This window comes from Pongo abelii, chromosome 5 (genome assembly GCF_028885655.2).
Source record: "Pongo abelii isolate AG06213 chromosome 5, NHGRI_mPonAbe1-v2.0_pri, whole genome shotgun sequence".
In the NCBI taxonomy this organism is placed as follows: domain Eukaryota; kingdom Metazoa; phylum Chordata; class Mammalia; order Primates; family Hominidae; genus Pongo; species Pongo abelii.
Genome location: NC_071990.2, coordinates 162,082,546 through 162,110,372, shown reverse-complemented (window position 1 = coordinate 162,110,372; position 27,827 = coordinate 162,082,546). Strand labels below are relative to the sequence as shown.

Genomic DNA, 27,827 nt, shown 5'->3' with positions numbered 1-27,827 from the left:
GGCCACCATGCTAGGAGGAAGCCCAAGCTACACAGAGGCATCATGTGCAGTTGTTACAGCTAACTGAGGGCCCAACTGACAGCTCTACTCTCTGCCAGATCAGTGAATGAAGACACCCTGATGGCTCCTGCCCTGGCCATCGGGTCATCCCAACCTCTAAGCCTTCCTATCTGAAGCTGCACTTTGTGGAGCAGAAAGAAACACTCCTTCTTGTGCCTGTTCGGGATTCATGACTCTCGTAATCTGTGAGTAAAAAAAATGGTTGTTTTAAACCACTAAGTTTTGAGATAATTTGTCACGCAACAATGGTAAGTAGAATTTCAACTTGATGTATAATGGCTTATTTCTCTGCAAAAAAATCTAAAGAAAACATGACAAAATGCTAACATTTTTTCATTTGGGGAGGTGGGTACGTATGTTATATTTGTTAGACTTTTCTTTGAAAGCTTTCTTACTTTTAATTTTATCTAACATGAAACACAAATTGTTGAAACTTCCAGTAAATTTACAAGTGCTAATGCTAAAAAATAATTCTAAAAGACCCACAAAAAAGATATTTACATTTTACTTTGTATATTTAAGGATTAAAAAATGGAGATGAAAATACAGAACTATAAAGTAGGCAATAAAGATCACAAGCTGGCATCACTGGAATTGCTATAGTAATGGTTCTACACAGTAGCAAATTCTGATATTGTTTCCCATGACTTACAAATGAGCTAAACATTTTCATAATAGTCTGGAAAATGTTAGCATGCTACAGCAGCATTACTTGCATGATATCCATTTTGGAATAGCTATGGATTTTGGCCTGATAAAAACAGGCATCCAGGAATAATTTGTCAATACACTATGTCAGGCTTTGAAGTTTGGGTTGTTTACAGATGGAGCATTACTGAAAAAATAAAGAACAATGGCAAAATGCAATCATTGATATGAAAATCCCCTGAAAGTATCTACTGTTCAAGTAGGCACTTGGAAATTATGGCATTGGAGATAATGAAATACATGATAGTTGACCTAAAATTACTTCAACATTTCACTAAATAGAACGCTTTCTACAGACCAGCTCCAGATTTCAGATTCATGGCTCCTGGAAGTATGGGTGAATCAGAAGCCTGAAGCACGGCCAGTTGTGTCCATCTGTTAAATGTGTTTGGCTTTATCAGAGCTTGGACAGAATATGCAAGCAGTGAAAGAAGAGATGTACCGGGGAGCACGAAATGAGCAGAACGGTGAAATATGAACCGGTGACTATGGCAGCTACCTGCGCCAGCCACAGGGGTCCCTACAGAGTAGGAATCCTATTCCTGGCTTTTGCACAGCTGATGTTTTGGTGTGATACACAAGACCAGGGGTGAGGAGGTGAGTGAACCGCAACCTCAAGGTCATCAGAGACCCTGGGAAGCGCAGATTCTGTGGTGTGGCGGGGATGATGGAGACCACACTAGGTTGAGGAATGAGTGGAAGGTGAGAATGTAGAGATGATGAATGTGCCTGTGACAGGGAATTACAGGTGCTCAGCTGCAGAGGAACACAGGGATAAGGGACACTGCTCTAAATAGCAGGTGAACTTAAGCAGGTTTAAGCGTGGACGAGCAAAGAACACCAGTGAAGGAGAGACTGAAGACAGGCATCAAGGGTGTGGTAGGCAGGTGGAAATCACCTGAGAAGCCAGGAGAGGTGGGGACCAGAGCACAGGTGCAAAATAAACTTTCAACAGGGGGCAGTATTATAGCTCTTCTGCTGTGGGATCAGAAGGAAGCTATGGGAGCAGAGATAGAGAAGTTGATTGTCCTGGTGCAGGACATTGAAGAAGTGTATTATTCCAAGTTTTCTATTTTCTCAGGGAAGTGGAGAGTGAGTGGTATGCTAAGAGTAGGGGGAGAGGGTATGAGTGGGGAGGGGCAGGTTGGAAGCTGGCAGAGAACAGAGTCTAGAGAGCCAGAGTGGATGTCAGGACACTCAACACGACTGTCAGGCAGTATCAGCACACCAGGAACTAGAGAGGACAGAGCAGCATGTACTGAGAATGGTGTCTCCAGCAGTGCTCTCAGCCCAGGCAGGCCAGTGGGAAGGGCAGTGGGGCCACTGAAAGATATGGGCTGAAGAACTGGACCAGGGACCTAGGCTGGATGGAGGAGGAAGTGGAGGTAGACTCAACAGAGAAGGTGCAGGGACATTATGGATGAAGGTAGCTGAGTGGCATGAGGCTGGCACCAACTACAGAGGTACAGGGGAGGGACCTGGGCCTCTTGTTCATGGCAGTGTCCCAGCACCCATAACAGTGTCCCATCATCCACAATGTGCTTGGATGCCCTGACCACTCTGTACTACCTCTCAAATGAGCATATTAGTGCATTTCAGGCATGGCCCAAGGCAGGGCTTCCAGGATGACAGGAACACCACTTGGAGACAGCAGCGGAAGACACTGAGCAGCAGCATGGCCTGTCAGGGCAGAGGAAGGTTCAGTTACCTTCAAAATCTGCACATGGAGGTGCTATCAATGCGTGATGGGGGTATGTGCTGTTTTTATAGGACTTGCAAGTTGCAATACAGGTATGCAAGTTGCAGTGGAGGGGAAAATGCTTCAGTGAAAGAAACCACGTGATATGGTTTGGCTGTATCCACCCAAATCTCATCTTGAATTCTAGTTCCCATAATCCCCATGTGTTATGGGGGAACTTGGCGGAGGGTAATTGAATCATGGGGGCAATTACCTCCATGCTGCTGTTCTCATAATAGTGAATGAGTTCTCACGAGATCTGATGGTTTTCTAAGGAGCTTTTCCCTCTTCTGCTCAGCACTTCTTGCTGCCACCATGTGATGAAGGACATGTTTGCTTCCCCTTCCACCATGATTGTAAGTTTCCTGAGGCCTCCCTAGCCCTGCAGAACCATGAGTCAATTAAACCTGTTTCCTTTATATATTACCCAGTATTGATTATATCTTTATTAGCAGCATAAGAATGGACTAATATCGTAAATTGGTACTCCAGAGAATGGGGTGCTGCTACAAGGATACCCAAAAATGTGGAAGCAACTTTGGAACTAGGTAACAAGCAGAGATTGAAACAGCTTGGAGGGCTCAGAAGAAGACAGGAAAATGTGGAAAAGTTTGGAACTTTCTAGAGACTTGGAGGGCTCAGAAGACAGGAAGATGTGGGAAAGTTTGGAAGTTCCTACAGACTTGTTGAATTGCTTTGACCAAAATGCTGATAGTGGACAATGAAATCCAGGCTGAGGAGGTCTCAGCCCTAAGCCTTGGCAGCTTTCACTTGGTGTTGGTCCTGTGGGTTGGCAGAGGACAAGAATTGAGGTTCGGGAACCTCCACCTAGATTTCAAAGGATGTATGGAAACACATGGATGTCCAGGCAGATGTGTGTTGTGGGGCACAGCCCTCATGGAGAACCTCTGCTAGGGCAGTGCGGAAGGGAAATGTGGGGACAGAGCCCTCACACAGAGTCCCTACTAGGGTACTTCCTAGAGGAGCTATGATAAGAGGGCCACTGTCCTCCAGAACCCAGAATGGTAGATCCACTGACAGCTTGCACCGTGTGCCTAGAAAAACCACACACTCAATGCCAGACATGAAGGTAGCTGGGAGGGGGGCTGTATCCTGCACAGCCACAAGGGCAGAGCTGTCCAAGGCTGTGGGAGCCCATCTCTTGCATCAGTGTGACCTGGATGTGACTTGTAGCACCTTTATTTTGGCCAATTTTTCCCATTTGGAATGGCTGTATTTACCCAATGCCTGTATCCCCATTGTATCTAGGAAGTAACTAAATTACTTTTGGTTTTACAGGCTCATAGGTTGAATGGACTTGCCTTGTCTCAGATAAGACTTTGGACTTGGACTTTTTAGTTAATGCTGGAATAAGTTAAGAATTTGGGGGACTGTTGGGAAGGCATGATTGTGTTTTGAGATGGGAGGACATGAGATTTGGGAGGGGACAGGAGTGGAATGATATGGTTTGGCTGTGTTCCCACCCAAATCCCATCTTGAATTGTAGTTCTCATAATCCCCATGTGTCATGGGGGGACCTGGTGGGAGGTAATTGAGTCACAGGGGTGGTTACCCCATGCTGCTATTCTCATGATAGTGAGTGAGCTCTCATGGAATCTCATGGTTTTCTAAGAGACTTTTCCCCCTTTTGTTCAGCACTTCTCCTTGCTGCCTCCATGTGAAGAAGGAAGTGTTTGCCTCCCCTTCCACCATGATTGTAAGTTTCCTGAGGCCTCCCCAAACATTCTGTACCATGAGTCAATTAAACCTCTTTCCTTTATAAATTACCCAGTCTCAGGTATGTCTTTATTAGCAGCATGAGAACGGGGTAATACACCATGTCAGTGAGTAGTAGCTGAATTTTAAAGAACTGAACTTCTGATGACTTTCTTTGAAGAAAGCCACATTTTTCGTTCAAGTGTAAGGTTAGCCATCATCATCACAATGAAAAAAATCAGTAGCTAATACAAGCCTCCTTCTAGACCAGTGGTCCTCAAAGTGTGGTCCCAAGACCTGTGACAACAGCAACATCTGGGAACTGCAAGTGTTAGAAATGCAAATTTTCAGGCCCTACCCCAGACCCACTGGATCAGAAACTCCAGTGAGGCCCAGCAGTCTGGTTCCACAAGCCCTCCAGGTGATTCTGAGATCTAAAATCTAAGAGCCCTGAAGTCAGCTGGATTGGGACAGGACATTGGTTTAGGGTGAGGCAGACCTTGCAGGGAAACAATTTTTCATGATGTCTTAACTTAGGCGAGTCACAAAACTGCTCCCGGCTTCAATTCTAACCTTCAAAATAGGGGAAAATAATGACTTACCTCATGAGGCTATTTCTGATGCTGAAGACAGTTTAACATTTAAAACACCTGGAATGTATCTAGCTATTATGTCTTGTGACTAGAAATTTTCAGTAATCAAAATAAACCCAAAGAATACATTATCTCACACAGGTTTTAAAAACTTTATGGTTCATAAATCAAGTAAGTATATTTTGCTACACCGTAAAAAAAATTATTGATTTTACTATGTAAATACACTTACTATGTAAGTGTATTTTTTACATAGTAAAAAAATCATTATATTGATATAAAACAATATAAACTTGATAAGGTAAAAGATAATGTGTACACTTTAACAGAGCATAGCTATGAAAAGCTGTAAGTCAGATTACAACCTAAATGAAGCCATTGCCTTTTCAATTATTCATATGGAGGAAGGTAATTGTAGGTTTCGTATACCATTTCAGCCGATTTATCATCTGATCCTGCCCTGAGCGATGGAGTCCTTTTGTTACAACAGGACTAACTGTTGTAACTGTTTCCTAACTGGGGAGTCCCCTCTGGTGCCAGAGGCTTGATTCTTCTCTAAACAGCCCCCTCTTTTCCTTCACGTGAACAACTAGGTAACAATTTTGCTTAAGAGATCATCAATAGGTACTTTTACTAACTCTAGGTTTTGACAGCCTCCCTCTATTGTGCCTTACTGAGAAACGATTTGGTGCCTGTTCCTTTACTGAAAACCCAATCCAATTTGCATACTTTAATTTCTGCATCTTTGACTTGTTCCTCAGAAATCCCGTCGAGATGAACAATATGACTGCAGTTACTGTCAATGCTGCACCCATCTTCTCATCTGTGTCAAATGTGGTGCCACCATGAAGCCTGCTTCACCCCTCCTGGCTCTGCATTTGGCAAAATAATATCTGAATTAGTTAAGAAGTGTAAGTAGCAGTAACCAAAAGTTCTCATCTTTAGGGCCCCTATGCAGCCAGTCTTTGCCTTCCAACAACCCATCTACCACATGGAGTGTACAAATATGGTTGAAATCATACAGTTTGCACAAATGTATAACCCAGCCTTCCTCTTCCTTAATATGTCATTGACATTTCTGTGTTATTTTATAAGCATGGTTTCCTCATCCCTGTAGTAGCTATTTCAAATGGCTACACCACATTTATTTAACCATATTCTCCCTCTATTACACATGCAAATAATTCACAGCTTTTCATTATTAGACATTTTATGAATCATTTTTCTACTTGTGGGTCACTTAGGGTGACCAATTGTCCCAGTTTGTCTGGGACTCTCCTGATTTTAACACTGAAAGTTCGTGTCCCAGGAGACCCCTTCACTCCCAGCAAGTGGGGACAGCTGGTCAGCCTGGGAAAGCCCCAGACGCAAGCAGAAGAAAGTGGGGCCGGCATGCTGAACAGTCATCAAGGAAAAACCCCACAGACAAAGGCGGGTGTGAAGGCAGCCCCTGTGCTGGGGGCAGGGACATGTCTAAGTAAGGTTTATGGGGCCACCCCTTCAGGCAGACAAAAGATGGCGGCCGGGGATGCAAGACAAAAGATGGCGGCCAGGGATGCAGGCGCTTGGAAACACAGAAGCAGCATTCTGCGGAGTGTGGCCTGGGAGGATTAGGGACAGGGTCTGTGCTCTGTCCTGTGGGGAGTGGGCAAGGATGGTGGTGGCTTGCTAGGACTCACCCCAGGCCACAGGAAAACCCCAACCCAGCCCCATCCAGCGTTCAGAGCCAGCTGCAGGTGGATCTGAGCTGGGCACACGTCTGCCAGGGGTGACAACCGGAGCCTGAGGCTTCACCCAGGAAGGCCCCGCTCTTGTGACCAGGCTGCCCGCACCTGGAAGAAGCTCTAGCCCCCAAAGAGGGGCACGGGGCCTGGACTCAGAGCGTCCTGCCTCACAGGTGTGCCGGTCACGTGGGACTCATGAGGCCTTCGCGATGGGATCTTCCTAGACTAGGGGTCACGGTAGAAGCGAGACTAGGCCCGGCAGGGGCCGGCTGCGACCTCTGCTCGGCTTCCAGATCACTTCCCTCACCTGGAACTCCCACCTGCTCTTCCAGCCCTGGTTCATCCCAGCTCCTGCTGGACACATCGCCCCCTTCCAGCCTCTTCTCGGACCTTCCACCTGGCTTAGGCTGAGACCCTCTCTTTCTGCCCCTCGGCAACACTGTGCGCATTGGGGCGCGATGCCCCGCGTCTGCCTGAAATAGCTGCCTGCGTCCCCGGGAGCCCAGCCCAGCCTCAGCTCCTGGCGGGCTCCAGGGCTGCCTTCGCTCAGTTAGAGACATCTCCGTCGGCCCAAAGGAGACCCTGGCAAGAACGAAGGATCCGTGGGTCCCTGGATGGGACGTTCTCGTGCACCCTCCCGGCTGCCTGGCCCCGGCCCAGCCCTGTCGGAGCTCTGAGCGCGCCGCTGCCGGCACCACCTCGAGCTTGGGCCTCCTGCCGCACTGCTCCCGCGGGCAGGCTTCCGCGCTGGTGCCGCCTGGGTCCCCTCCGGCGCCGGAGCATGGGGGAACCCACAATGCCAGAAGGCTCATGCCGTGGACACAGTCTTCCTCCTCTCCCCCTCCGCACCGTCTGGCCCGCCCCCACCCGCTGGGGCCCGGCCTCTCTGGACATCCCGCGGTGTCCCTCAGTCCCCTCCCTGTGGCTGCTCCCCGGAGAGTCTAATGCATGAAACAGCTCCCACGCCCTCGCTTCAGCCTCTGCTTCCCTGGAAACTCACATGGAGACACTACCATACTAAAGGAACCAAAAAGACAATGGGAAAGGGTGAAGGAAAAAGGAAAGCGGTAAGACCAGAGCGTTTGGTTTCAGGCAGGCCTGCGCCTACCCATAAAACTGCCAGAGCAGAGTCCCGCAGAGGGTTTTGGACACGTCTCCTACCTTCTCTTCCTAACCAGGAAGCTGAAGTGCTCCTTGAAGACAGAAGCAATGAAATTCTGAAACTGAGAACACAGAAAAGCATCCTGCAAACTGTAGATCACCCAAAAGAAAATCTGGGGAATGCAACTACTAAATTTGGTGATTGAATTATTGGATTAATACCAGGCTTTTCAGATGGAAACTGAGAGGCATCTTCCATGTGACGTGTTCTGAGGTCGCAGCATCCCTGGGTGACCCCTGAAATCTGTGCATTGTTCATCCCTGTTTTGCAGCCAGGTGACACCCACAGGTAAACAGCTCCTGGGAAGGCTTGGGTCAACTGTTCTAAGGGGAACAAGGTATCTGCAGTATTAGCACACTTAGGATGTATTTAGCTTGCAAGGTACCAGTAACATGCCACAGGTTACTTTAAACAATGTTTCATTGTATTCTCAAGTTACCACACAGAAACTGACCTAGTATTAGAAGGGGAAAGCTCCCCAGACACACACATTTCTTCATGTGCTTAGTTTTGGAGAAGTTTCTTCTCATGAAAACTATCTATATCCTTTGTTGAATCCTCTGCAAGACTTGCTATCTTTTACTTGTTGATTTACAGAACTTCTTTTCCTATTCTAGAGATGTCAGTTAATTACTTGTTGGTTCAGACATTGCACTTTTTTTTTTCCAAGTCTCCCATCCTGCAGCTCCAGATTCTGGACAAATTATCTAATCTCTCTGTACCTTCCTGTCCTCCTCTAAAAAATATCTACAAAAATGGCACATGCCTCATGAAGTGGGTAGGGATTGAGTTGAACACATGTCAAGTGTCTACAACAGTGTTGAACACACAGTGAACATTATTGAAGCCTTTGGCTTCAATATGCATTGTACAATATGCATTGTATAACTCCCATAACGACCCTCATTAGAGTAGTATGGCTCTACTCAGTATCATTGTCATCATTTAATTAACTCTGCTGATGGTATCTGTCATGAGGCAGAAATCTGATATAATCTAGATAATCCATTTTTGGCTTATATTTTTCTTTAAAAAGTCTTTCCCTGACCTTGTCATGTCTCTCTGTATGTTCCTTTGTTAATATTACCTTTTACTTTGACATTTCAGTCTTCAATTCACCTTGAGTCCACCTTTGAACATGGTGATAGGCAGATTGATCATTCTCCATATCTGATGAGTCATTACTTTTCTCAACACCAGTTAGCCAACAATCCATCCTCTCCCCATGGAGTTATGAGGCCATCCTTATTGTATGTGATGTTCCCCTGGGTGGAGTCAGTCTCCAAGTGCTCTGATCTGTTCGTTGGTCCACTTGTCTGTTCTTGTTCCAATACCATGCTGTTCTGATTACTTTGGCTTGGAATTTCACTTTAATTTCTGGTAGAGGAAGCCCTCCTCTTACTCCCTACCCCTTCTTTTAGAATGATTTACCTGCTTCTGGGCCTTTATTCTTCCATATAAATGTTAGAATGACTCCCTTTGCCTCTTCTTTCCTTTAACTGATGACAAATAGGAACATGGATCCCAGCTCCATGATCACTCTATATCTTGTCACCAAGTCAATAATAGGTTAAGGTAAAAAGGCTACATTTGTTGGGGCAGGGGGAGTTAATAAATACAAATCATATATCAGCATTAACTTAAATGCTTTTGCAAAGGGAAATAGAGCGTGGACCTTCCTGAGACTGGTTTAGGAAAGGTGGTCTTGAAATGCACTTTCTTGGATAATGTTTTCTGGGTCAGGACAGTACTTCAATTTGACTAATGCTGGACTTTAAAGCTTTTCTAGTAGTTGTTGTTTGTTTATGTTCTTAAGAGAAAGAGGTTTAATAAAGAGAAACTGAGAGAATGAAAAGGGAGATCAATATAGACTAATTCAAATAATTTGTACCTTGTATATATCCTTTTTTAAAGACAGAGTCTTGCTCTTGTTGCCCAAGCTGAAGTGCAATGGCGTGATTTCGGCTCACTGCAACCTCCACCTGCTGGGTTCAAGTGATTCTCCTGCCTCAGCCTCCCAAGTAGCTGGGATTAGAGGAGCCTGCCATCACGGCTGGCTAATTTTTGTATTTTTAGTAGAGACGGGGTTTCACCATGTTGTCCAGGCTGGTCTCGAACTCCTGACCTCAGGTGATCCACCCACCTCGGCCTCCCAAAGTGCTGTGATTACAGGCATGAGCCACTGTGCCCGGCGGCTTGTATGTATCTTTTATACTTTGACAGGTTGTATGGTTTAAAAAAAGAAAAATCATTTAAGTGAAATGTCTATGAAAGTTTAGTAAGGAAAAATAATTGTATAGTATGTTATCAAATAAGAATTGAAAACTATTATAAAAAGAATACTATGATTATAAATACTTGAAAAGTATATGAAATATGTTTTTACTATTCTTCTAATAGTTGTAATAAGATAATGAGTTAAAGGTCATGCTGTACCAATGTGAAATCCAAAAAAGTAGTCATAATTAATCTTTCTTGCACTCTGTTTACAAATGTTATTACAGTTCTTTACAGAAAATCTTCACGTATAAAAAAAATCACTGTTCAAACATAGACTATCTGTTGAAATGTAAAGTATATACAATATAGGTCAACAGCTTCCATTGTGAATGCTTCTTGAACAAGGTTGAGTTTCAACCCTACCACCAATTTTCTGTTGTTTTTATCTCCTGGTTTTGTGATGTATCAAATCCATAAGGCTAGATTTAATTACAGCTTTCTATTGCTTCATAAAATAGCCTGTTTGATGTAGACCATTAATTAAACTGCAGGCTCTCCTTTTGGCCAAAAAATCCAGATGCTAAGATGTCTTTTTTGATATTTCCCTTTTTGATGAACACCATAAGCTCTCTTTCCCTAATTTTAAATTTAGTGTGATTGATTATTAAGTGTACTATGTTTTCTTGTAATTAAGGAAGAAAACAAGTTTCTAAGCAGGAAATGAGTATTGATAACTGTAAGAATAAATGGAGTATATTATAACATGGCTTTTTGTCCCCATTGGCTATTAAACTACTTTCGTAAATTAAGTTTTAGTGTCTATTCAATGTTATGAGAATTGGAATGCTCAATATATAAAGCATTTTAGCCCAAATTTACTTCAACCCTAACCTGAAGCTCAACATTCATAATTACTGCCCCACCACAACTGCTGTATCTTCATTTCATAGATTTGCATTTGGGTTGGGGGAGTATTTTCTTTGAGGTCAGATTCTCACAGCAACACAAGCAAACTGTGATCTGATGTTTTCATTGCCTATAGGACCATTGCAACTGCCCACCAACACCATAAGGCAAATTTGCCTTATTGACCCAACTAGAATACAGGCATGAGCCAGATGGGTGCCTTTCTAACACAGCACCTTTGGGGCACCTTTTGTTGTTCATATTTATTGAAGGATTTCCAGGCTCATGAGAAAACATGGGATGGAGTTCAAGCCCTGCAGCCCCACAGCTGAGTCTTCAGCCCTCACTGAGCTCTGGTCTAGTCCTGTCCTGGGATTTCCCGGTTTTAGGAAAGTCCAGAGCTCTGTCCCAGCATCCCTCTGCTCAGACTGCAATTGGAAAGAAGTGTGGGGTTATGAGTGAGTCTACATCCAGCAACCCCAGACTAGACCAGGCAAGGGGAGGACTTGGGCACCACAGTTAGTGACAAAGAGCAAGAAGGAGGGAACTGGCATGTGCCCAGGACCTTCCACATGCTCAGCGGTTCCTGCATGTTTCTCATTTGTCGCCAGAGCCACCCGGATGGGGGATTGTTCACTCTATATCACAACTGAATCCACGGGGGCTTGAGAAATCCTGCCAAATCAGGTAGTTCCTACCTCTACCCTGGGCCTTTCCCTAGTTTTCATTACTAAGCTCCAGTTTATACCAGCTCCAGAGAGTGGACCCCGGCCATGTCCTTAGTATTGGAATCTTGGTGCCCTGCCTAAAGCACGCTTCCCTCAGCCCTAGAGGCTTGCCATCTGCCCGAATTTCCAGGCCCAAGCTGCCTCTCTGAGTCAACTTCCTCAGTATCTGTTGTCAGCATCTATCATCATCACCAGCTACTTACATATCTCAGACGACAGGACAAGCACTTTGAATGCCTTATTTACCTAAGTCTCCCCCCTAAAACCGGGAAATCTCAGGACTGGGCTAGTCCAGAGCTCAGAAACCCTCAAATTCAGCTATTTGCTTATATCCACAAAACCAGGAAGTCCACGTTCTTAGCCACCTATTTGCCTTAGCAATACGCTACACTAAACCAGTTCGGATCTAAAATTTGATAATTTTTTTCACAAAACTTTGCAACAATAAATTGTTATTATCTAATGATCTCTGGAGTTGATAAATAGAAAGACAATTTTATTTGGTTTTATAATGTATTCAACTTGGTTGGATTTAAAATAAAAATCATTATGTATGCTCTATTAGATACAGACTGGACAGGGAATTGTAGCAATCTTACAAGGATGCTAGGGGCTGACAAAGGATGTGATAAATTTGTCACACAATTTCCCACTAACTGCCACACAGGGAGATCAAGAACCTCTGTGGAAAAGGTTCCTGGAACACTTTCTTACACTCTAATAACTTGGACAGTTATGTATTTGATTTTTTAAAAGTTGATGCCAATTTAATCTGAATTAGTTTCAATCTAATTTTCTCCTCTACCCTGGGTAGTTAATGTTTTTAACTATCCAGGTGACTTCTCTATGGGTATTTTCTTTAAAATACTGATTTGTGAACAATTAAAGGGCATTCATTTCTCAACAGATATTTGCAGTGCATTGCTTTTTAAAACATCATCAATATTAAATGTGCAGGCTGTTTTCACCACAACCACTTAATCCCCATAAATGTGCTACAAACAGTTTTTAGTATAGGAGCTCCTGGCACCTTGTCCCTTCGGTTTCTGTCTCAGAAGCATCAGCTTACGGCGTCCCTCCCCACTAGCCTGGAAACACACATGTCGTCTTTCATTTTGTGCTGTCGGTTGCCCAAAGCTTCCCGTTGGCAGAAGTGTCATGAAATCAGAGCCATCCTGTGCGTATGCTGGGGCAGACGCAGCAACTGGGAAAGGCTTCTGAGACACTTTTCCATGTTGGGACCAGTGGTCTCTGTTAACATAGAAAGCCAAAGACTTGCTTATCACTTGGTAATCTCCACTGCTGGTGCCCTATAGCAATCCTATGAGAGAGGTCACCTGCCCTCCCAGGACTGAATTTGAAAGCAGAATAGGTGCCTTTGTTTCTCAGGTCCAGGCTTGTGCCTATCCTTCCTCCATCCAGTGGTTTCCGCTATGCTCACAGTCAAGGACAGGTCCCCTCCTTGGACTCTACAGGGCACTAGGATCTAGAGCAGATGTTAAGGAAGGTGGGATGGATGCCTGCCCCAGAATTGTTTAAATCATATTTATTTATTCACCTTCTTCTAAGCCCCTAAACTTCACCCCTCACTAATCTTCTCTATTATCACACAAGTACCAGCCACAGAGTTATTTTGCTTTATTACCAACACAAAGAGAAGTAAGAGCATGGTAACCCTTAAAAAGCTGTTACTGATCTCACCCAGATAAAACAGTATTAGCCATGATTTGACAAGCTCAACAGTCATTTATCATTTAAAAAAGCTACACCAAAGACCATTAAAACTTTGCTTTTTCCTCACAGAATATAAATAAACGTCCTTTCTTGGTTATGATTTAAGAGGGGGTGGGGAAAAAACCAAGGCAGAATGTTGGAAAGGTTTTATTTTGTTTTGGAAGGTAGGCGGTGTTTGCTCCCCACTCCATAGCCACAAAGGGGACAGTGCTGCGCCCTGGGAACTGCTCAGCCCAGGCCCTTCAGTGCTCCTCCCTGCACCGGGCCTTGCACCTGTGCCCAGCTGCCCTGGAGCAGGCTCGGTTGATGACACAGACTACTGTGTGGTGCCAGGACAGCTGGGAAAAGTCTCTTCTGCACAATGGACGTCAGCACATTAAAATTATGGCCCCAAAGAGCCAGCAGTTCTATTCCTTCCTGTTCCTTTCATGTTCCAGGTCACATCCCTTACATTAGGATTCTGCGGACACAGACCCCATGAGCAGATAGGAGTCAAGTAAAGTGGAGGCCTGTTTTCCTCCTGCTCCAGAGGTCTGTGGGGGGCCATGGCCGCTGATGATTGTTCACCCTGTGGCTGATCACACCTTGTGGATGCAAGGCAGAGGATGATGAAGGCAGAGGATGAGGCAAGGAATTGGCGTTAGGAGTCAACAAGATGCAACACCATCGGTAAAGGGCCTGGGTTAATCTCTGAAAGCCAATTCCAGGGTTGGCCTGGCCATGGTCATAAAAACCATTACACGTGCCAAGGAATCCCTTTCTCTTTCATTCATTAATTTAATCACAAATATTTGCCAAACACTGCGTTAGGCTAGGAGGGCAGAGCGCCGGCCCTCCAGCACCTCAGAGTCTAATGAGGCAGTGAGCACAAGATGAGTAGAGGGAAGGCAGCTAGACAGAGAAAGGAAGCCAAGCCCAGCCCTGGGTGGAGGCAACAGTGGGGAAGGTGTGTCTGGAATATGTGTGTGTAAAGGTACAAAACGAAACAGCCTCATGAGGAAAGACAGGTTTTGTTTTTTTTTTTTTTTTTTTTGAGACAGAGTCTCGCTCTGTCACCCAGGCTGGAGTGCAGTGGCGCGATCTCGGCTTACTGCAAGCTCCACCTCCTGGGTTCACACCATTCTCCTGCCTCAGCCTCCCCAGTAGCTGGGACTACAGGCGCCCGCCACCACGCCTGGCTAATTGTTTTTGTATTCTTTTCTAGTAGAGATGGGGTTTCACCGTGTTAGCCAGGATGGTCTCGATCTCCTGACCTTGTGATCTGCCTGCCTCGGCCTCCCAAAGTGCTGGGATTACAGGTGTGAGCCGCAGCACCCGGCCAAGGAAAGACAGGTATTTTGAGGAAAGGAAAGGAAACAGCGCACACAAGAGCCCAAGGGGAGGACAGCTGTGGCACGTGTCCCAGGGTGACTGCCTGGAGAGTGAGAGCCCCGGGTGCCCGGAGAGGGAAAAGCCTCTATAGTCAGAGACATGGGGTGGAGGCACGGAGACCTTGTGTACCAGACCCAGGGGAGGATGCTCTTAGAGGCACCAGCCTCCACACCATCTTATCAGGTGCCCGCAGCCTTGTGACCTGTGCCCTACCAGGAAGCACACTAAAATGCTGTATGAGTCAGAGCAGCCTAACAGTAAGAGCTGCAACAAGCAATCTCCCAAGCCTCAGTTGTGTAACACAATAAAGCTTATTTCTTATTCGAAATCCCATATTCCTGTGCAGATGAATTGGTGTGGAGGGGAGGTGTGGGGCTCCTGCTCTCCTTGCATGCTTCTAGGAACCATATCCTTCCATGTAAGAGCTCCACCATCCTCTGGGGACTGCAGGAGAAGGGTCGCTCTGGCTCCAGGCCTAGCATTTCCACATTCACTTCCCCAACATCATTGACCAGGACTCAGACACGTGGCCTCTCTAGCTTCAAGGGAAGCTGGGAAATATGACCTACCTGTGGGGTCCAGTGGAAAAGTATTGGTATTCTCAGCCTCTAGAGCAAATTAGTGTCCGAGATATTTTATTTTATTTTTTAGAGACAGGGTCTTCCTCTGTCACCCAGGCTGGAGTACAGTGGCACAGTTCAACCTCCTGAGTTCAACCTCCTGAGTAGATAGGACTACAGACATGCATCACCACACTCATCCAATTTTTTTAAAATTTTAAAATATTTTTGTATAGTTAGGGTCTCACAATGCTGCCTAGGCTGGCCTCAAACTCCTGGGATTACAGGCAGGAACCACCACACCTGGCCAAGGGTTTGATTATTTATATTTAAGGCAAATTTATCAGTGATTTATTATGCTAGACCAGGGATCAGCAAACTTACAGCTCCAGGGTCAAATCTGGCCCATAGCCTGTTCCTTCCCTCCCTCGTGACTCTCACCTGGCTTAAGGGTCTTCATGTGTTCACAGGAACCAACTGTTCTGAGCACCACCTATAACCAGGCACAATGGCAGGAACTTTGCATGCATATGTCAAGCCAATTGCTAAGGCAGGCATTCCTGTACCCATTCTAGTGCTGAGGAAACTGAGGCGCAGGCAGATGCTCAGTTGACTTGCCCTTCAAGTTAATAAATAGAGGAGCTGGGATTTAGGACAAGATTTATCTGACACCAAAGGTCATGTGTATTTTTTCCACTCTACTAAGATGCCAATGCCAAAAATAACCTGTGGGTCCAAAAGTACAGATGTCTCTGCAACATCTGTTGGAGTCCCCTACCTTTGCCCAAAGCTCCTTTCTGCGGTTTACCAAGATTCCCAGAAAGTGTGGTTCAGCTGTGGGCTTCCCCCGCTCCCCAGTTAACTCCAGGATTTTATTATCAGTTGCCCATCCCTGGAGAGCTGAAAGCTCTCCGAAAATAAACAGCAGCATTTCATCTGATAAGATTTGGGATACCTGTCTAAGGATAAAGGGATAATGTTCCCCTCTGAGAGTCTCCAGGGTGTGCTTGGTGGAATTGGCACTTCTCTCCCAGTCATTATATTCTCATCATGCTCCTCATTAAGAAACACCCAGCTTGTCTCTCTGTGTGGTCCATGGACTATCTGAAAGGGCCCTAGATGTTTGTGAAAAGGGAAAATTCCTGAACTTCAATCCTCATCTTTTGATTCCAAACCCTGTGTGTGCGACCCGAGAATGTACACCAACCACTGCTCCTGAGGGCACAAAATAAATGGGTGCAGAGAAAATAATGAAGATGACAGGGTGTGAGAATGGAACATCTTTTCCCTCATATTTTCCTCTTGGAGTCCTCCTTGTACTCTGAGGCTGAGGTTAAGGTCAATGTACTTTCTGCCCTGGTTCACTCCTCTGTCCCATCAGAGGGTGGTACCCTTTATCACACCCACAGCCACTGTCATCACATTATCTCTGCAATTTTCCCTGCCAAGCTTCATGCTGCTTGGAGAAAGACTCGTGTATCTTTGTATCCCCAGCCTAGCCCAGTGCCTAGAATATAATAAATGCTAAATAAACTTCAGCTGAACTGATGTTGATAATCCAAAATATGAGCTGCTAGAGAGAAGCAGGAGATACTCTTGCATATTCTCATAATGAAGATCCTTATTGTAAATATTTTCCTTGTTCTGAGGTCCAGAAAGCATTGCTGCATGAATCTGTTTGGCCATTCTGCTGCCTAGACCAAGAATCAGACACCTAGTGGGGTGGCTGTTCACTCATTAGAGTCCTGCTTTCACTCCATTAAAAATAAACTATTAGGCCGGGTGCAGTGGCTCATGCCTGTAATCCCAGCACTTTTGGAGGCCTAGGCGAGCAGATTGCCTGAGGTCAGCCTGGCCAATATGCTGAAACCCTGTCTCTATTAAAAATACAAAAATTAGCCAGGCGCGGTGGCGGGTGCCTATAATCCCAGCTACTCAGGAGGCTGAGGCAGGAGAATTGCTTGAACCCAGGAGGCAAGGTTGCAGTGAGCTGAGATTGTGCCACTGCACTCCAGCCTGGGCGACACAGCAAGACTTTGTCAAAAAACAAAACAAAACAAAACAAAACAGACCTATTACACTATTAAAACACTTTTGTCATCAGCAGAAATGACTAGTTACTCTGAGGGACAAGGGTCAACATAAAATAAAATTTTTGTTGAATTGTTGATGTTTCAGAAAGTATGGGAAAGGCACACTCTTCTAATAAAAACGAACAATGGATTCAGTTTTTATAGATTCAGCCAGGTAATCTGGAAGGGAAAAAGTGATTCCAAGTCAAAATGATCTGGAAAGGAAAAACAAATGTGATTCAGTCTATTTTTAAAGGTGTTCTGAAGCCCTGCTCCGAGTGACAGCCTAGGGAGGAGCTCTTTTTTTTCATTCATGGCATATTAGCAAGCATTGAAAAATCCTAACATCAATCTTGAAGACACTCCCTGGGCAGTGAATTGAAATATTTGGGACAGGGGGTCAGACTCGCTTCTCTGCATTACATCGTATTTTATTCTGCCCAATATCTGACAACAAGATAAGGCCGAGATTCAGACATTAGAAAAGTCTTCACTGAGGAAGTTCAATGTAGGTAATAAATCCACTGCCTTGCCTTGAGCAGGAGACACAAATGGGGAGCCGGCCATAAAGGGCTGTGCACTTGGCATTGATTTCTGACTTAGTGTCTTAGAACTATCTCAAGTTGTAAGATGCCAAGGGGGTGTATGAGATTTAAATGACCGTTTTGCAACTTTCACATCAGGAGGTTAGAGAACCACTCCCACCAAATGAAAGCACAGCCTTCCCATCTGCCAGTCTGGCTGACTGTGGATCCTGACACCATAAAATGAAACAAAGTAGCCCACTGGAGGACCACGATAGTAAGAAAATAAATACGAAGTTTCAACAAGGTTTCTGCAGGTTATAAGGTGTGAGAGATCTGAGTACCATGTTTCACTGACTTGTTTGAAGGATTTTGAGCACTTTATGGAGGCAAGTGGACTGACTTACAATCAAGGCCCCCGGATTTAAATCCAATTTGGCTACATAAATGGCGTGGGACCCTGGAAGATCCTCAGGTCTGTCTTCTATAAAGCCAGGACAATGATACCCCTCCCACCACAGTGCAGGGATGAAGTATTATAGCTATATGGAGGCATTGTGGAGTCTGGTCGTCCTGCCCCCTTTGTAAACTCTCCCAATTCACCCCTTTGCATGATTTATATCTTAGGCTTCAAGTTTATAAAATACACTGGATACATAATGTTAGCTGAAGATGGAACTACAGTTCCTTTCATCAGACAGAATTTGAAAGAAAGAAATTAGTTGAACCAAAGACAGCAAAATATTAGCTATGCAGAATTCAGAGAGTGGCTGACTTGTTTTGGATAGTTGAACTTTATGAATAGATGGAGGTTTTCCTCTTAAGAATCCAAACATGAAAAACAAACCAAAAGAAGCACAAAACTATTTGGAATTTAAAAAAGAGGCTGGGCATGGTGGCTCACACCTGTAATCCCAGCACTTTGGGAGGCCGAGGTGGGCGGATCACGAGGTCAGGAGATCAAGACCATCCTGGCTAACACAGCGAAACCCCGTCTCTACTAAAAATACAAAAAATTAGCCAGGCATGGTGGCAGTCACCTGTAGTCCCAGCTACTCGGGAGGCAGAGGCAGGAGAATGGCGTGAACCTGGGAGGCGGAGCTTGCAGTAAGCCGAGATCACGCCACTGCACTCCAGCCTGGGTGACAGAGCGAGACTCTGTCTCAAAACAAAACAAAACAAAACAAAGAATCTCTCCAATATATTTCAAAAACTTGTTTGGGGCTTTAAGGGGTACACTCCTAATATCATTCTACTTTCTTAAAGATTTTTTAATCATTGTTCTGGGCACACCAAACAGTAACCAGGTGGTGACCCTGATGGCATTTGGAGCATTGTAACGGGCTGAATCCAATGGCTAATTTTACAGATGAAAAAAACAAGCCCAGAGAGGGTGAGTAACTCACCCAAGCCATACAGCCAGCTGGAGACCCAGCCAGCCCCTGACCCTCCATCATTCCACACCGCATTTTAGGAGCCACTGATCTTCATAAAATCACCCTATTGTAACCCCAGAATGCTAGTAACCCTGCAACCCCAGAATGCTTCCAAAGTATCTGTCGGAGCATTAAATTACAGATTTTATGTCTGTCTTCTTTGATGTCCATGGATCATGCTCACTCATGCAAACCTCGCTTGAGCACTTGTTGAGGTTCATTTTATTCTTCATCTTTAAATGTCTTCAAAAATCAGCTGTCTGCCCTCCATGTGGGTCTTCTGGTTCACTTGGGAAGTAAGCACTAGGCAGGGCTGCTGAGTGGAGTGGAAGGAGCCACCTAACAGATGCGACTCACAGAGATAATGCCCTCTCTCACCCAAGTCCATGCCCTGTCCTTTCAACTGTGAAATCTCTAACAAGACCATCACCAATTATAAAGCAATCCCCAGCCTTACCATGGATTAAGCAGAAATTAAAGATCTCAAACACACATATGTATTGCCTGGCTGTCTTGCCAGGTGATTTTATCCTGAGATCACTCAGCATAGAGCCACTCAGTGTGCGAACACACCTGCATATGGCACTATAGAAACACCCTGAACACACATACACATTGCCTGGCTGTCCTGCCAGGGGGTTTTATCCCTGGAGCACTTAGCATAGACCCACCCAGTGTGCAAACACACCAGCACATGGCGTTATAGAAAGATCCCAAACACATACACACATCGCCTGGCTGTCCTGCCATGGGTTTTATCCCTGGAGCACTTAGCATAGAGCCATCCACTGTGCGAACACACCAGCACATGGCGTTATAAAACATGCACAACTGCAACCACCGACACTCCCAACTGCAGCGAGATAAGCTCACTAGACCAACAGCAACAGCGGCAGAAAGGGCGCTCCTACCTCCTAACCCAGTGTTTTCCCCACTATTCAAGTAGGTGATTTTTTAAAGTTTTTCACAAAAAAAAGACAAACCTTTTTTTTCTAATGTACCTGATCACATTCGATCTTTTTTTTTAAATTAGCTTAAGCTGTGATTGTAGACAAAGCTCAATAAAACTGCTCATCCCTGCAACCCATGCTCAATTGAGGCCGTTTCTGAGTTCTGATTATGACAAAGTGACTCTGCTCTATATCTGGACCTCACAGAGAGGCAATCTTCCATTTCAGCAAGGATGCAGAAACAGATTACTGAGGCCAAGGGTGAAGGAAGCTCCCCTAACTTCCAAATGCACTGACTGCCCAAAATGTGGGGATCGCCCCCGCCTACCCGCCGGCAGCAGCCCCCGCCTGTAAATGGGTTGAGGATTTGCGTTGGAAGGCTGTGGCCCTCCCGCTATGTTCCTGAAATTTATTACCAGAAAAAAAACTAAAATTTATCCAATATTTCAGTTTTCCCAACTTCTCTCAGATGTTGCTCTTTGCCCCAAAGCAATTTTACCAAAACCATGCCCTGGGAAAGCCTCGACCTTTGTCCCCTTGCATTTGGGGTAACCATTTGGGCAACTGGAAAAAAGCTGCCGCTGCCTTCAAACGTTGGTTCGCCCTTTCCTTTGCCCCTGGAGACCACAAGCGAATCCGGAACTGCCAACGTCGCTCGCCCCAGAGACTGAAGTTCCCTATCGCGCACCTAACCATAATTTCCAATGACGGCGCCCGCACATCTCAAAGATAAGGAACTCGGTGCTGGGTCTTTGACTCCTGAGCAGGCGTGCGTCAGGCGTTTACAACTCGGCTTCGATGAAAGTTTTTGTTCACACCCGAAACCAAAGTTATCTGTGCATTAACTCACGGGCTCAGGCAAATAACGAAAGGCTTTTCCCAGCATTTACGACGCGGCACTTCAAAGGGTGCGCTGAATCCTGTCTGTCCCCAGAGGTAGCCGACCGGTCCCCGTCTCCACCGACCTCCCCTGGCGGCCAGCGTCTCACACGCGGCGTGTCCGCCTGGGAGCCAGCATCGTCCTCTCCCGCCGGCTTCCAAAGGGCCGGGGCGCCCTTACCTCGCTGACGATGGTGGAGTGGGCCTGGGCGTAGCGCCAGCCGCCGCGGCACGGCACAAGGGGCGCCGAACGGTTGGGGAAGGCGGCGAGCGGGTCCGAGCAGCTGAGAGCGCCAGTGGCGGAGGCGCTGTCGTTGGCCGCCTCCAGGAGGTAGCGCTGGCAGCGGCCGCGGCGCTCGGGGGGCTCAGGGCCGCGGGAGGCGGGCGCCGTGCGGTTCCACTCCTCCTCCGGGCTCCAGCCGCAGCGCTCGGCCAGAGCCGCGGCACTTGGCCCGCGGCACCAGTAGTGGTCGGGCTGCGTGCCCAGGAAGACCACGCCGACGAAGAGGAAGGCGAAGGTGACGCCCGTCAGGCACAGCAGCAGGAACACGCGCCTCTGGAAGCGCCCGAACTCGCCCGCCCGCTGCAGCGCCTCGTCGAAGGAGGGCATGGTGCGCCCGCCGCCCGCCGCCCGCAGCCCCGGCCTCGGAGTGACCCGCGGACCCAGCCGGCGGCCTCTCTTTACTCCGCCGCCTCCCCCGCGCCACCCGCCTCACTCGCCCTGGCGCGGTGCCGGCCGCAGCCGCTCCTCCTGCCCCCCGCGGCCCCCGCCTCTCTTCCCCGGGCGCCCGCAGCAGCCCCGGGCCACAGGTCGCGGGAGGGACAGCCGCGAGCCGGGCGCACCCGGCCGGGGTGGGCGCGCGGTGGGGCCCGGGCGGCGCGGCCTGACTACGCGCCAGGGACCCGGCCCGGGACCGCGAGTGACGGACGCAGCCTCTGGCCTGGCGCGGAGCTCCTTTTGGTCCCTGCCAGCAGCCTGCTCTGCAGTCAACCCCAGGTCGGGCTCCAGAAGAAGAAAGTTCCAGGGTCACCCGACCACTCCCGGAACTTCTGGGACCCGATCTCTCAGCGCTCCGGAGTGCAGCCCGGGGACTAAGGACGCGCGCGCCCCGGGTCCGGTGCCTGTGCCCGGGAGAGCCCCCTCCAGCCCTTGGCCCTTGCGCGTGCAGAGGCCTCCTGTGCCCATGTGGGGCAGGGCAGGTCAGGGCTGCCGGTTCCCAGCACAGCGCTGGCCATCGCCCTCGACCCATCGAGAGCTACAACTTGGGATTTGATCACCCAACTTTCCCCAGAGGGCAGCCGGGCAACCCACACAGGCGAAGGGGCTTGCTCAGCGTCCAGGAGGTTTGGGGTGAGAAGGGATCGCCTCAAGGCCAGGCCTGATGCAGACCTCCTTCGCCAGGGCCTTCCCACCCACCTTCGGTCTGAACACCAGGGAAGGGTGTTGCTGGTTGGTTTGAATCCTGGTTTTTCCGCTTATTTATTGCTCCTGCCGATTCCGCAGAGCGCGATCAGAACTTCCCGCCCAGGCTGCCCAGGCTGCTGGGTCCATGCTAGGACGCCTTCCCCGGGCTGGGTCGCGGTCCCCCCACACCCCCACCTTATTGGCCCACGTTCTGCCTTTAGCTCACTTTTCTCCAAGGCCTTGGGAGGACTTGCGGTTCCTCCTCCGGAACAAGGAGTTTGAAGCCAGGCTGCTTAGATTCAAACTGGCCTCGTGTCCTCGGACCAGCAGTTTCAACTGCCCGCTGGACCCCAGACTCAGTCTGTCCCGCTCCAACCTAGCTCCCCTTTCCTGCCCTGCCTTTCGGTGCAACCATGTCCTGGGCCCAGACTCAGAACCTCAGTATGGCGGGGACACCACTCACTCCTCAGGCCTGTACTCTTAGGTCATCTCGGCTTGGAATCCCTTTTGCCAATGTTGGAGCTCAGAAAACAATACGCCAAAATGAAGGCCTCAGAAGCGGTCTCTGTGTGATCTTCTGCCCTCCTGTCTCTCGGTCCCATTCTCCCCCAGGCTAGCCATCGAAACCAGAACGCTTTTCCCCAAAGCCAGTCATAAAACAAAAATATCACTGTGATTTTCCCTCACTTGTCTGTGTAAAAACTGGCCATAAAGAAATCACCTGTTCTACCTTGTTGATTGCAGTCCTAAGACCTCCCATTCCACAGAAGGACCTGCCCCTTACCCAGAAGGAAAAAAAGGTTTCTCAGAGAGGCCAAGAAGAATCTAGAGCGACCGGCCTCGCTGGGTTTCCCCACTCAGTATCAGCATCAGATCACACCCTTTTGATCCAATCCTATTTCGACAGGGCTCTCCATGTTTTGTTGAACCTAAGCATAAAACTAGGCAATTTCCCCTGTATCTTTGGGCCTTCATTCTGAAGGCCCCCATGTACACCTTAAATAAATAAGTACACCTTTTCTTCTAGCCATCTGCCTCTTGTCAGTGAATTTTCAGGGAACTTTGACCAGTCAACAACCCACCCCAACCTCTGCACACACAAGCACATTCCCCCCTTTCCTGCTTTGTCTCCAAAGCACTTATTGTCATCTAACATAGATATGTTTTTATTCATTTATGATATATTTATATTTATACTTATTCATTTTATTTATTTATCTTATCTGTGTCTCTCCATTACAACTCAAGTTTCATGAGGGCAGACAGTTTTGTGTTTTCTTCTATCGCTACCTTCTGGAACAGTGCTTGGTGCATTGTAGGTGCTCTGTAAATATGCTTCTTGACTCCCCCGCCACACACATACTCACACACACTCATACACACTCATGTGTCCCCTCCTTTCAGCTATGTGATTGCCTTGGGCTCCCCTCAGGGTTCTGTCCCTGCAGCACCTGTCCTCTGGTCCAGCCTGCACTCGGAATCATCTTCCCACAGTGCAGCTTGGGGGTGCCACCTTCAGCAGCTTGCCTTGTTTTCTAAAATCCTCCTTTCTCACTCTCCCTTTCTAGCTCCTAACCTGTATTCCTCCTCAAACTGTTCCCTGTGGACAGCCAAACAGACTACTTGCCAATCTTCACATTCTTCTTGAAATTTTTAAAATCTATGCCTGTACACACAAAGTTTCCTCTTCTTAGAATTTCATCCTCCTATTCCTCCGGGCCCATCACCCATCAAGGCCTGGTTCAAATGTCAACAGCCCCTCTTTAAAGTCTTCCGCAACCACCGCCACTGCCTTCCTCCCTCAGCAATGCAGTCCCCATCAGTGCTCTTAACATATCTAAGAAAATTTTCATGGAAGTTCACTATTTTTTTTGTATTGTGGTTGTCAGGGTATTTTAATTTTAATTACTTGTTTTGTTTTTTTTTTAAAAAAAACAAGGAAGTCATCTCAGCCTATGGACAGATAGATCCAGTATAGTTGCTAACTACAAGGTGGACCTGGGAGCCAGACCCACTGGATTCAAATCCCCCTCTCCTCCTTATAGCTGAGTGATATCGGGTAAGTTATTTAGCCTCTTCTGTGAAACTGAATAATAATGGAACCTTCTCATTTTTAATGCAAATCACTTACAACAGGCCTTGAAACATATGTGCTAGGTAAGAGTCAGCTAATAATAAAAAGAGCGATAAAACTACCACCCACCCCCAGAATTAGCAAACATCATCTTATGTTTGCTTTGGATATATTGTTATAAAGTCCTGACATATCACAGACACGGCTGAAGTCTCCTTCCTATTGCTTCAGATCCTATCCTCTGTCTCCTCCCTTCCTCCCTGGGGCAGCCATTAGGTCTTTTCTTTGGGACATGGGGCTCAGAGCTACTGGGCAGGGAATCCCAGGGTCCCAGCTCTTAGAGTGTGGTTGGAAGTGGGATGGGGAATGAGGGTGATTGGCTTTAGGTGAGCACAACCTCTTGCCCCTAGAGGAGGTCAGGAGTAGGGCCTGAGTGGGCACCCGCAAGGCCCCAGGCCTCTCTTGCCCAGATGTAATTCACAGGAAGCTATTATTCTTGTCTGTTTGAAGCCTTTGACACACAGGTATTGCAACGAAACAGTAGATAGTATTTAGAGTGCTTTGAAAATTTTACATAAATGGTACCATACTCTGTGTAGTTTTCTGTCCCTCCCTTTTTTTACTCCGCAATATATTTTTGAGACCTGTTAGCCTTGATATATAGAGATTGGGCTCATTTACTCTAACTGCTTGTGTCCTTCTATTGAAAGGTCATTCTTTGACTTTTCCATTCCCCTACTGGGGAACATTTAGCTCATTTTTAATTTTTCACAATTACAAATTGTGCTGCAGTGAACATATTGTGCATATTTCTTTATGTATTTATGCAAGAATTGGTCAAAGATAAATGCCTAGAAGTAGACTAGATGAACCATAAGTGTGCATGTTTGAACTTTACTAGACATTGTTGTCAATGACTGTCCTCAACTGACATCCCACCAGCAACACATGAGATGATTCACGTCCATACCAACACTTGGTCTTGTTACACTCAACCACGTTAGCAGATACTATGGGTGAAAAATGCGGTCCCATTGTTCTGATCTAGTCAGGGATGTGACTAACACATTTACATATTTATTCATCATTCAGGTTTTCTCTTCTGTGAGTTGCCTCTTCCTATCATCTGCTTATGCTCTCTTTGTTATTTGTGGCGTTTTTTTCTTATTGGGTTTTTGGGAAATTATTTGCATATTTGTGTATTCTGCTTCTCTGCCAGCTGTATATATACAATCTTCTCAGTCTGGGGGTTGTCTTTTAACTTTTAGCATCTTGGATGCTACACAAATTTTAAATTGTGGTATAGTAAAACTGATCATCCTCCTTCATAGCTTCTGCTTTTTTAGACTTGTTATAAAAATCCTGCTCTAGTGTGAGATCTTAAGTACTTTCTTCTATGTATTCTTAATAAATCATATTTTTCAAATTGAGGTTTAATATCTCTGGAGTTATTTTTGTGCAGAGAATGGTGGGATCCAACTTTACTTATTTCTTTCGAATGGACAACCACTCGCCCAGATGCCACTTAACTGAACTTCTACTTGACTTACACTATTGCCTCTCTCTTAAATTAGGTTCCTGCCCCTGCTTCCATCTGTTTCTGAGCCTTCATTCTGTCCTACTGAATCTGTTAATATCTGGTAAGACAAATCCCACCTTCCCTCTCCCCTCACCTTGTCCTCTCCAAAATTTCCTTGACTATCCTTGGACTCTTTTTCTTCCATACAACTCTTACATTTTATCAAATTCCACAAAAATCAGTTGAAGTCTTAGTTTTAAATCATGTATGCACTTTTTTTCTCCCGTGGCATTGTAGGCATTTTGAGAGAAAAACCAAATCACTCTCACCTTTGTATCTTTGAAATATCAGTTATCTGTTCTGTATCTGCACCATCCAAAATGTTGTGCCCACTTAAACGTAGATTTATTGAGATTAAATACAATGAATAATTCTGTTCCAGCCATATCCCAAGTGCTCAGCAGCCACAAGTGCAGGAACTGACACATTGGCTTGCACGGAGAGAGAGAGAGAACATTTCCGTCGCCACCAGACATTCTGGTGCACAGAGCTCATCAACACATAGTAATCAATAAATGTTGGTTAAATAGCAATAATAAGAATCAATTGTCCCACAACCATAGGCTTTTGTAAAAACATGCTGACATTAACTTTTCTTAAAAAGGTAATCATTTTAATTTATTCATTTGAAGTTTTATAGTTGGTAGTTTTATTGCATTTAGAAATGAATATACCATCAGAGAAATGCAAATCAAAACCACAATGAGATACCATCTCACACCAGTTAGAATGGCAATCATTAAAAAGTCAGGAAACAACAGGTGCTGGAGAGGATGTGGAGAAATAGGAACACTTTTACACTGTTGGTGGGACTGTAAACTAGTTCAACCCTTGTGGAAGTCAGTGTGGCGATTCCTCAGGGATCTAGAACTAGAAATTCCATTTGACCCAGCCATCCCATTACTGGGTATATACCCAAAGGACTATAAATCATGCTGCTATAAAGACACATGCACACGTATGTTTATTGCAGCATTATTCACAATAGCAAAGACTTGGAACCAACCCAAATGTCCAACAATGATAGACTGGATTAAGAAAATGTGGCACATATACACCATGGAATACTATGCAGCCATAAAAAATGATGAGTTCATGTCCTTTGTAGGGACATGGATGAAACTGGAAATCATCATTCTTAGTAAACTATCACAAGAACAAAAAACCAAACACCGCATATTCTCACTCATAGGTGGGAATTGAACAATGAGAGCACATGGTCACAGGAAGGGGAACATCACACTTCGGGGACTGTTGTGGGGTGGGGGGAGGGGAGAGGGATAGCATTGGGAGATATACCTAATGCTAGATGACGAGTTGGTGGGTGCAGCGCACCAGCATGGCACATGTATACATATGTAAGTTACCTGCACGTTGCGCACATGTACCATAGAGCCTAAAGTATAATAATAATAATAATAATAATAATAATAATAAAAAGAAAAAAAAGAATGTAGAGCAATTGCAACATTAACATTCATACAGCTGGTAATGTGTAAAATGGTACAACGTTGCAAACTAGTTTGTCATATTGTAAAATAGCTCAGAAATACACTAATCATGTGACCTAGTCATCCATTCCTTGAAGTTTATCCAAAAAATGAAAGTATATGTCCATAAAAAGACTTGTACAAGAATGTGCATAGCATGGGAAAAGGAGGAATGTTGAGGCAGGATCAGTAGACAGG

General features: G+C 46.1%; 1 protein-coding gene across 1 annotated transcript in view; it reads right to left on the bottom strand.

The window, feature by feature from the left end:
* Positions 1 to 21,733, bottom strand: part of SLC22A3 (solute carrier family 22 member 3) — a 109,906-nt gene extending 88,173 nt beyond the window's left edge. The window contains exon 1 of the mRNA XM_002817549.4: positions 21,263 to 21,733. Coding sequence (XP_002817595.1) covers positions 21,263 to 21,691 — 429 coding nt within the window. The 5' untranslated portion in view covers positions 21,692 to 21,733. The remainder of the gene's footprint in view (positions 1 to 21,262) is intronic.
* Between the last annotated feature and the right edge of the window lie 6,094 nt (positions 21,734 to 27,827).